Genomic DNA, 10,978 nt, shown 5'->3' on the forward strand with positions numbered 1-10,978 from the left:
CCTAAATATAACATTTAGTGTTTTATCATATTTTTTTTAAACAGGAGTTCACCTGCAAATATCCAGGCACAGGCAGATGAGCTGAGCAAGGACAGGCAGTGCTAACTCTGCAATGCTTCAGCAGCTGCATTCAGAACACTGGCTGTATTTTGAGGTTTTATGTTTCTATTTTAGAGACAACCAATACGCTGAGATGTGTAAAACTAACCCTTTTACAGTAGCATTAGGACTAAAACGGACAGCAATCAAATTTAGGAGCACATGTGACATTATTTTAATCTCCATGGATGAAATGAGGCCAAGTGTCAGAAGGACTGACCCAAAGATGTCACACTGAAAGCTCCAAGAAAGCAGGGAAGGGACAGGACAGGTTGTGCAACAGCACACACTCCCTGTGAGCCTCTGAGCTCTGCACTGACTGAGGATAAAGCTGGGAAAGCACTGCTTCCATGTATTTGGGCAAAAGCTTTCTCATAAGGACCATGGACAAGTCTTGGAAACCATGTTTTCTCAATATGCCTTTGCTGTGGCTAAAGGTTCGGTCTCTTCAAATACAACATGCACATAATTTGATATTTGTTAGAACACCAAATGCAATTTCAGTCCTTGGCACTGCACTTGAGAACTGCCCAGATGTGTTGTTGGCGTGTCTTTACCACTATGCCCCAGGCACTCCATGTAGCTTCCACCTATCTTGACCTCCAAATGCTACAGAAAGCACAGAGCAGAGCCAGCCCAGCTCCAGAGGAAATGTGGCTGCCAAAGACCAGGATTTACTCACTCAGATACAGCCTGACTATTCTGGTTTCAAGCTAACAAGGCTGTCTCAAACTACACCAGGCAGACTCACTGACCCAGCCTCTGCCAGCCTTGGAATCTCTGCATCATTTCATCAGCCCACAGCCACATGCTACCTTCCGCCTGCTGTGTCAACTGTGTTTGTTTAAAATATACTCTTAGATTATTACATCCCTCACTTTATTACATTTGGTGTGTACTGTGCATGAAATATAATAGAGCTGAAGCAGAAAACATTGTATGCTATCACAAGAGGGATTGAACTGAAAGAGAATAGGCGTTGTCTGGATATTAGAAACTTCTTCACTGTAAGTGTAGTGAGGCCCTGGCACAGGCTGCCCAGAGAAGCTGTGGTTGCCCCATCCCTGGAAGTGTTCAAGGCCAGGTGCTACAAGGCTTGGAACAACCGGGTCTAGTGGGAAGTGTCCCTGCCCATTGTGGGGTGAGGAGTGAAACAAAATAATCTCTCAGGTCCCTTCCAAGCCAAACCATGGTAGGGTTCTAGGATTCTGTAGTTATGTGCTTCCTCAGATGCTGTTTTGTACAAGCCACAAGCATGAAGCTCACTGGATTGGAACAAAAGTGTCTGTCCACAGAGAACAGTAATGCAGGCAAGAAAGTTTAGAAGAGAATGAGCCTGGCTGTAACTCATGCCACTGCCTGCAAAACAGCCTGGTATCTCAAGCTGGGAGAAAAGGTTCTAACTTCATGCAAGCAAACTGGTAAGCAGCCCATACACGGTGATGAATGCAGTCTCTAGAACTGTGTTTCTCAGCCAGCCATTTCTTAAACATAACAAAAGTTACTTTAACTTTCCTGTGCACAAGGCTTGGTACATTTTCACAAATTTGCACTGTGGAATTTTTCTTTTCTTTAGAGCTAGCTCTTAGGCTGATGCTCTGCTGTTATTACATCTACTTTTATGACTTGCTATAGCTGTGGGCAACATATATTATAACAGTACAAAATTTACAGAGTACTTTGTTTCTGCAATATTAACATCATGCCAATACCTGAGGATGCTAATAACACACTAGATGCAAAATATATTATTTGCTAAACAAAAATGCATATTCCAAATATACTGAATGTTTATTGGGAAACATTTTCCTCTTCCAGGTTATTTCTAACTAAGCCATCCATTCTGTAATGGAAATTTTTTGCAGCTGCAATGAATTCCTAACATGTTGTATTCAACAAGACACATATTTATATATTCTTCTTCTGTGTTACTTACAATAGTCCATATTATTAAATATAAATTAAGAAAACCTGATCTATGCTGCCTGTTTACCATATAAACCCATTACTATTCCCTTATCTTGGACAATGAACACTTTATACCACACTGCCATTGTGAAAAAACATTCTACTAATCTATTAAATGTATCAGTTTTCCCTCTCTGTGTTTTAAAATAATCCAATCTTTTTCTGAAGTTGTCTCACAAGGTTTCAGTAAGGATTCAGTATTCACTACTGCATGTAATAAACACAGCATGTTTCCCTTCCTTCCCAGACACAGTGTTACCAGATTTGCCTAACCCAGTTCAAATTTGCTGGATTCTCTACAGCAATGTGAACGTGCTCCTCAGTGCCCAGCTCTGTCTTTCACATGGACTACCAAGGGACACCTCAGAGCTCCACTTCCCCAGCTGCATTTTGCACTTCTGTTGCAAACAAACGCTCTGAAGGCAGAAAGCTTCAGCCTTGACTAGTTCCCTCTCCTCTTGACTCCTATTTTTTTACTGCAATTGGTTATTTTTGGATTGACAATAGAGAACAATTAACAGCAGTTTTTGAACTGAAAGTACTTGCTTTTCCAGCTGACAGCAAACCTTAGCAGTTAACCCGGTCTTAGCACTTCAGGTTTTAACTCTTGGAGAAAGAGTGATGACTAATGGAGATTGTGTGGGGATGAGGTGAAACAGAGTGAGGTTAAATACCATGATGCTTCACCTCACCTTCAAAGTAGCTTTTGTGCTGTCACATCTGCTTATATCAGCACCAAACGACTGCTGATTTGATCATAATTGCCCTAATTAGAAGTTCAATTAATGCACTGAGTTCTTCCTATCAGTGCCACCTCAGCACCAAGGACGAGCACACAGCGTTACTGAGCAATTCAGGTTACAGTCCGAAGGAAGGTCACTGGGAAAAGGAAACTACCTGCAATCCACTGCTTTGAGGATATCACACAGTTAAGATGCCACTCAATATCCACTTATGCCCCAGGACAAGCAGAAAGGGAGAATTTAAGGAACTCTATTGAGAGATATCCATCAGCTGTGAGCAAAAATTACATTTCCTGTCATTGAAAATCTCATTTAGTTCAGACTTGCTTCCACCAAGGATTAAGAACCTTCAAAAGAACACTTTGTCTTCACAGGAAGATGAAAATAGCCTAGAAAGCTCACAGTGAAAGATCATGTGAAAAAGAAGTTCACAATATAGCAACTTTAAATGGTTATCAAATATAATATACTTCAACACGTACTAAAAATACAAATGTGGTCATTGAAATTAATGCTGAAAGTGAAGAGAAAAAAAATTACGGAGTTTTGCATAAGAGCTGAACAAATTTCACCAGTAGACAAAATATCACCAATTCCCTGCCTGAAAGTACTTTGCAAATCCACTGAATTAAGAATTTTGTATGTTCACAAAAGAAGACAGGTAAGCAGACAGGGAAACAGACAGCATCCACATATTAAAATATTATGTGAATGATATTCATAAAACCAAAAGGAGCATATTTACTCATTCTTCATAAACTTCATTTACTCTTCTTTCATAAATCAGGATAATTTGTGAAAAATTCATATAATCCAGAATCAGTCAAAAAAAAGAAGCGCAATAATGAACATCTTCATGCTTCTGCAGTTTTTCTTCTACAAACCAAAAAAGAGAAAAAAAGCAAAAAAAATTGCAAAAAATCCACCAAACAAACACTCTGGTTTGGTCAGCTGCAAAAATAAGATAACATATCATGACCAATATATGGTATCAGATATTGTGGTGAGATGTGACTTTTTTTAAATGTGAGAAAATTAAAACACAATTCTGCATCAACTGTCAACCTGAATACCTACTATTTATGTTTTTACTGAAATATATTATCAATATCTTGTGAAACAGTCTCTGAAATAAACTTTTTGCTTCAGTTTCTATGAAAGAATAAGGCTATATCACATAATGTCACAAATTACATAGGGCAAGTATAAACTCCAAAACATTCTCTTGTTTTCAGTATCACAACAATGATTGTCACTCCTTTATCTTCCCAATCACCAGGAAATCATGAGAACATGGCTAGTTTGTGGTTGGGTAGGTTTTTATCCATCCTGCTACATTAATGAACATTTACAACATCATGCACTAGATGCATACCAAGCATCTTCCAGTTTTCAGGAACATTTCAATATTTAATAGTACCTGTGCTCTTTTGAGATGACTTTTTTAAAGCAACAGATGCTGACTTCTGCCTGGACCACTACCCCTGCTATTTAGATTTTATCTTTAACAGCACTTGTTTTAGAAAGAATTAGGCAATAGTGTTAACTGTAAAATATGACTTGCTTATTATCCTAGTTAACATCTCTATCGAGCACACACTGGAGTCAGAATTCTACAAAAGATGGGTCCAACAGAACACAGCCTTTTTCATAAAATAAATATATAAACTGCACAGCACCTGATATATATAAACATTTAAAAATATTTCAAGATATTCTAAGTAGAAGCAGTGCTATGCTAGAACGACTGGTTCCTTTCAGACATGCCAAGCAACCTGGAAAACAGGAAAATGTACTATATATGTACTATAATTTGCTGTCATTGCTGTGAGCTCTGTATTGCCCTGTGTGGGCAGCTAGTGCACACAGAAACTACTAAAAATTTTAGACAAAGATCACCAAAATGAAGGTAAGCCTGAAAAAGCACACTACTGCAGTAGCTCAAAAGTAAGAAATTGTAAAGTACAGGACAGTCATTATTTAAAAGCTGTGTAAATCTGGAAAAATAATTGTCTGTGCTCCCTGTGTGTGGATATTCAATTATGTTTCCTGACAGTCACGGTATTTTTTTTTTTTTAAGATGACAATTTATAAGGATTTAAATAAACCTACAGCTTATCAGTGGTAGGTAACTGTGGTACTTAAAAATACAAAAAGCCAGGAAGCCAAGAGAGCACTGAGCAAAGGGCATTTTGGACTCCCACCTTGCCCAGGTCTCAGACAGATGGAAGAGTCCCCAACAAGGTTATTCTAGAATAAAGTCTCCCCCTTGTGGATCTCTCACATAATAAAAACTCCATCAAATCCTTAATTGTGTAATAAAGTTTGTGTTCCTTCCTTTGCAGGTAAGAATTTCAGTGGCAAATAGGAACATGTAATGAAATCATAGTACATGGTTTACATAACTCTGTAGGCTTGATCCCACCTCAGGCAAGACAAGCTGTTTTGCTGTAAGATACATTATGGTTCTGTGATAAATTCATTAAAAACCAATAAAACCTTCAAAATCATTTGATTCCTTCTCAACTCTATGTTTAGTTATGAAGGCTGGTTTAGTGAAGCCCCTCAAAACTATCCAGCCCCAAACTGTCAATGGTTTAGTGAGGTAAAAATTAAAATTCCAAACTCATTTGACTTCATTACTAAAAATAATATAAAGCATGGTAAGATTCCCATCTGATTTTAAGTGCACAAAGTTTACTATCCTAAAAAAAGTAGTTTCACCCAAGAGCAACTTCTTGCAACTCAGAGATTAAGGAGCTATAGCAGCACTATTTGCAGAATGACTCTTCCTCAAACACTTCATTAACTACACTATTCTCTGATCTGCATTAATTTAGAGGGATCATCAAGATTTCTTTGCATATGATAATTCACATTATCATAAATTAAGAAATCATTGTGATCACTTAAATTATCATGCTGATCTCAATTTGCTCTTAAGGTATTTAAAAGTATTTCTAATAAATCATACATTTTGACTGCAGGATTGATTTTAATTTTTTTTTATTTTCTAAGGAACAAAATCCTTGATGGCGTGAAATATTATTCAATTACATACGTGACAAACTCATATTTTATTTGCAGCACCAACTGTTGAGTCAATACTGCGCAAAAAGCCTTTTAACTATCCAGAGACATGTTCTCACATTCATTTCAGAATCGTAATATAATGGTTAAATATTTATTTCTTGCAAGTTCTGGAATAGTGCTAGGTTTCCTACTTTCATTAACATTCTCTTATTTGTATGCAGTAATCGCTTTAAAAATATTAGCATTGTAATTTCTTGCTGGCACTATGATAAATCAACAGAAAGGCTTATCCCCATGCCTCCCCAAAGAAGAGCATAATTCTGCTTCCCTCAATGCCAGTGACAAAACCTCTTTAATTTCAGGATAACACCCACAGAATTCATGAAAGATGTCACTTTGACAGTGTGGGACTCCTGTCCTAACTGCAGAGCAGATGCAGCAGCTAAGCAGTGCTACACTCAAAGCGCCTCTGTAGGAGCCAACAGCTCCTTGAACTAGAAGCCACCACTTCTTCCCTTTGTTTCAGTCCTTGACCTCTCAATAACAACTATCAGCAAACCATATTTTCTCTTCAAAATCTGACATTTTTTTTAGGATAGAACATCTAGCTATTGGGAACAAAAAGTGATACTATTTATTCATTTCAAACATCCATCAACAATGTCTGTCAACTGCTGTTACTGTGGGACATGCAGAGGTGAAATGACAAGGATCCACTTGTATGTCTGAATCCAGAGCATTTCTGATATTTTTTTGTTCCAAGAATTCAGCTCAACAAAAATTAAGTATGCACTGCTAAACTGTGAAAGGCTACTAAAGCTAAGTACAGGGGTTCTGATCTCTGATGCTTGACTCATGGAAAAATGGGCTTGCAGGAACTATGAAAGCAAAGACTAGAAACTCATGCAGAAAACATCTTCAACCTAGAAAAAAATGACATTTTACTGTATTCTCAGAGACTGCCTGCTTATCTTGACAGTATGGATGAGGAACTACAATTCTTACTGAATATAAAATAAAAGGAGAAAAATAATTGGTAATTATAATATTGCAGGCTATATTTCAAAATCATTGTTACTGAGTACTAAGTGCCCAGATTTTCTGGCAAATAGTCTCCATACATGATCATCCAGCACTACTAAATGAGCTGTATTGCTAGTAGTGACAGACATTTGTAATACATGAAATTTCACAATGGGGACAGTTGTTAAATTTTATCCCTGAAGAGAAACATCTTTACCGCCACATACTTACACAGCTCATGCGTCAATACTCACACTGTGATTATGGATCACTAACTTCAGTAGCTGGCAGACAGCTCCTACATATATGTGCATACTAACTCTTATTAAATGCACCAGAATGGGTACAACACCACAAACATGAAAGGAGATTTTCCTGTTAAAGCAAATTATGGGATCCAGAAACAAGCACAAGAATGATCCAGACATTCAGTCTACTACCACCTGTCACTCATGCATGAACACATACCAAGGATGATTTCTGTACAACGGTCATTCAGTTTCAGGTCATTCAACCTGACAGATAATTCCAAGATTCTATATGGGAAATTAAGGAAGCCATACTGTGAAAAATCTACCATTCATTGTCATTTCACACCATCACCTCTGTGCTATCACAGTAACATGTACCATTGCTGAATTCATTGCTGCCTTACCTTTGCAAGCCTGTTGTCCTCAAACAACAGACACTTCTCATCTCCTTCCAGACCGCCCCATCTCTTCAAATACCATGTCCTTTTCACAGCTACAGAATTTTACCTTGCTTTCTTCCTGCAGCTCTCTTCACATTCCTTAAAACTTCCCCAATTCCCTCATTTCACTTGCTATTCAAGCTGTCTTCTCTGCAGTTTCCAACGTCCCACCCAAACCACAGGTTCCCTGAATATGTCTCACCATTCCTCAGTTCTTGCTCTCTCACTGTTCTCTCACCATCCCCAATCCTGCATCCTTCTTTTTTCAAACCATGAATTTCTGTGATTTTTTGCATTCTCCATTTTTTATTATGGATGAAACCTATCTATTCTGGGATTATAAATCTGTGACGAGTACATGGACTACCAAATGAAATTACAAAAATAAATACATTATTAAGAGACAAAGCCCCTTTCTCCCCCGTCTCCTTATGGCAATGCAGTGTCCTCACTGCTCTGTATACCACAGTGGCACAGCTCTCTGCATGATCTCGTGTGCATTAAATTCAGACAAAGCAAGCAGGGAACACAGCAGGGATAGCACAATATTCTTTCTGACCCACAGAAGTTAGGTGGAAAAGTTATTAAACCTTCAGGAGATTATTACTGTGAGGCATGAGCTGTGTGAAATGAAATTCAGAAATAGAGTATCTGTGGGGTTTGAGCCATATTACAATATATTAAAAAACCAAAGGATCATCTTTCTCCAAAACACAAGGAAACATGAAAATTACCCCGGAAAATAACAGAACAGTGATTTTAAGTATGGCCTGTTAATGAGGGGTGTTTGTGAGTCTGGAGAAACCAGTGTGAGGTGTTATCAGAATCAGAAGACTACTCACACATGCATCCCAAAAAGCCCACAGATGTCTTTTCAATTACTGCTGGATATAACAACCATGTGCACATCTATCTACACCTATCATACAGCCATGTTCAAGAAGAACAAATGAATTACAACAGTACACGTCAGACAGTAGGAAGCCCTGGCCAAACTTGCTTTTTCTATAGGCATTACATCTGAGAATTTCCAGGAGAACCATGTAAGAAAGCAAATAAAGCCTACAAGGCACCATCATGTGTTATTTTTCTGTGCTAAGAGCCCTACAGATAACTCTTGCATAGAAAGTCAAGCCAGAAGGAACAATAAAAACCTCTGTATATCAAAGTCACTAGGACCTTCACACAGTACCTCCAAACGGAGCCCAGTAAGTTGTCTGACAACATATCTTTCAGGAGGTTGTCAGTCTGGATGTGAAAACATAAGAAAGTTGCGAATCCTCACTCCTCTTGTTTATTTTTAAAGTGAATTTTTACTGCAAGATGTGTGTGCACTAAACAATATCTGGGGTTTTGGAAGAGGAAGACCTTGAAATTTCCAGCTGAAAGCAACAACATGAACACCAAACAAAAAGCAGAGGAATCTGCCTCCTAAGAAAACTACTGAAGCTTGAGTATCTCTTTGGCATAGATGTGCCACCTTGCTCACTTTATGTCACTACATCTGTCCTGTGAGCCATCAAAGCTTAGCCTGCCTGTCTCTGGTAAACAAGTATTATAGTCTGACAATACAGCCTGGTAATTCCTCTGTCAAGGGGAGGGACATCATTTTGCTCACCATTAAAGAAGTGCCCCAAATTTCTAGAATGGAAACTGCGGGTGACAACTTCTGCTTCCCAGAAGGGGGGATGAAAAGGTCATTTGTGCAGGAGACTTTTTTCATTTTTCCTATGACAAAATGAGCTAAGAATAAACACCTACCTATTGACTTTGCCCTCCAGTAAATAAACCTCATTCTCTAACTCTTCCTAATATCACCTTAAACATACATTTCTACTGTACCTAGAGCATACAACATTAGAAACACTTCATCTTTCCCTCCCCCTTTCTACCGTGCAAGGGAGAAGAGAAGCAGCATTGCATGAATACCCAACCGCGGGCTGGAGCCCGGCTCCTGACCCCGGTAATTCCTGCTCTTGGGCCAGGCTAAGCCTGGCAGGCAGCGAGGCAGGCAGGGCACGTCGGCCCCGCCGACAGGAACCGGGACGGAGGGGCGGTCCCGCGGCTCACCTTGTGCTCCAGGACGCTGATGTAGCCCTCCAGGAGGCCGGCCCCGACGGGCAGAGCCGGGTGGCGCTGGCCGCGTTCGGGCGGGCGGCTGGGCACCGCCGCCACCTGCTGCTGCCGCCGCCGCGGCTCCGGGTGGCCCCCGCCGATGCCGATGCCGCCGTACATGAGCAACAAGCTGGTGCACATGGTGGTGAGCGCCAGGCAGACGGCCAGCCCGTGGCGCTGCGGGGGGCAGAGAGAGAGCCGGCTCAGCGGGCTCCCCCCGCCGCGGGGCCCCGCGGGGCGCGCCGCTTCCCCGCCGGCGCACCCGCAAGTTTCACCCACCACACACCCGGCAGAAGTGCGAGGAGAGAACTGGGGAAGCCCCTCCGTCCTCCTCCTGTCCTCTCGCCAGCCCGCTCCCGTGGCTCCCTCCTTCTCCCCCAGCCCTGCTTCCTCGCCTCTTCTCCCCTCCGTGCGCCCGGCTACCCGGCGTCTCTCATTCCCGTGCCGCCGTCCCCTTTGGGCATCTCATCCGTGCATTTTAACGAGTGTTGGGGACTGTAGCGCTTCCCCCCGCCCAGATACCTCCAGCCTCGTCCTTTAAGCAGATCGGTTTTCTGTACGCTCCTTAAAACGCACACACACACAAAACCCCCAAACCACGAGCAACACGAATAAAAGAAAGCAGGCGGAAAGTTCTTGGTCGCCGCCACCAAGGTTCGGTCGCCTTCGCGCGATGCCGGAGAGCCGCGGGGATGCAGCCCGGCGAAGGCTGGAGCGTGTGCAGGGTGCCCGGGGCAGCTCCGCTCCGCGCCGCTCCCCTGCTCTCCTCCCCGCCGCCGGAGCCGGGATGAGCCGTGCCAACAATGCACTTACCATCAGGGTCTTCATTTTGTGCGCCTCCCGGCCGCCAGTCCTCCCGCTCCCCGCTAGGCTCGGCATGGCGGGGAAGCCGCAGACATGGCTCGGCCAGGGAAGCGCCGCCGTGGCGGGGATTAGGGGGGAATTACACTCGGCCGGACCCTCGGAGCCTGCCAGAGCCGGGTCCTCGGCTGCCCCGCCTGCCTCCGCCTCCGCCTCCGCCTCCTGCTGCCGGCGCAGCGGCGACTTCAGGGCAGGTGGAAGTTAACTTCTGCCTCCGCTCGGGGCTGCTCCGCTGCCGAGCCCGCGGCGCGGGGGGGGGCGGCGGCGGCGGGATCGCCGCGGGCACCGGGCGGGCACCGGGCGGGCACCGGGCGGGCACCGGGCGGGCACCGGGCGGGCACCGGGCGGGCACCGGGCGGGCGGCGCCCCGAGCGAGCAGGAGCAGAGGCTGGAGCTCCTTCCTTCCTTCTCTCCCTCCCTCTGCTCAGGCCTCTGTCCTGCTTAT

At 42.8% G+C, this 10,978-nt stretch overlaps 1 protein-coding gene across 1 annotated transcript in view; it reads right to left on the reverse strand.

The window, feature by feature from the left end:
* The window catches only part of ST6GALNAC5 (ST6 N-acetylgalactosaminide alpha-2,6-sialyltransferase 5), a 67,366-nt gene extending 56,621 nt beyond the window's left edge, over positions 1-10,745 (reverse strand). Inside the window, exons 1-2 of the mRNA XM_063165883.1 lie at positions 10,486-10,745; positions 9,628-9,849 (exon numbers count right to left, since the gene is read on the reverse strand). Of these exons, the coding sequence (XP_063021953.1) occupies positions 9,628-9,849; positions 10,486-10,551 (288 nt within the window). The 5' untranslated portion in view covers positions 10,552-10,745. The remainder of the gene's footprint in view (positions 1-9,627; positions 9,850-10,485) is intronic.
* Positions 10,746-10,978: the final 233 nt, after the last annotated feature.

Source organism: Melospiza melodia, chromosome 11 (genome assembly GCF_035770615.1).
Source record: "Melospiza melodia melodia isolate bMelMel2 chromosome 11, bMelMel2.pri, whole genome shotgun sequence".
NCBI lineage: Eukaryota > Metazoa > Chordata > Aves > Passeriformes > Passerellidae > Melospiza > Melospiza melodia.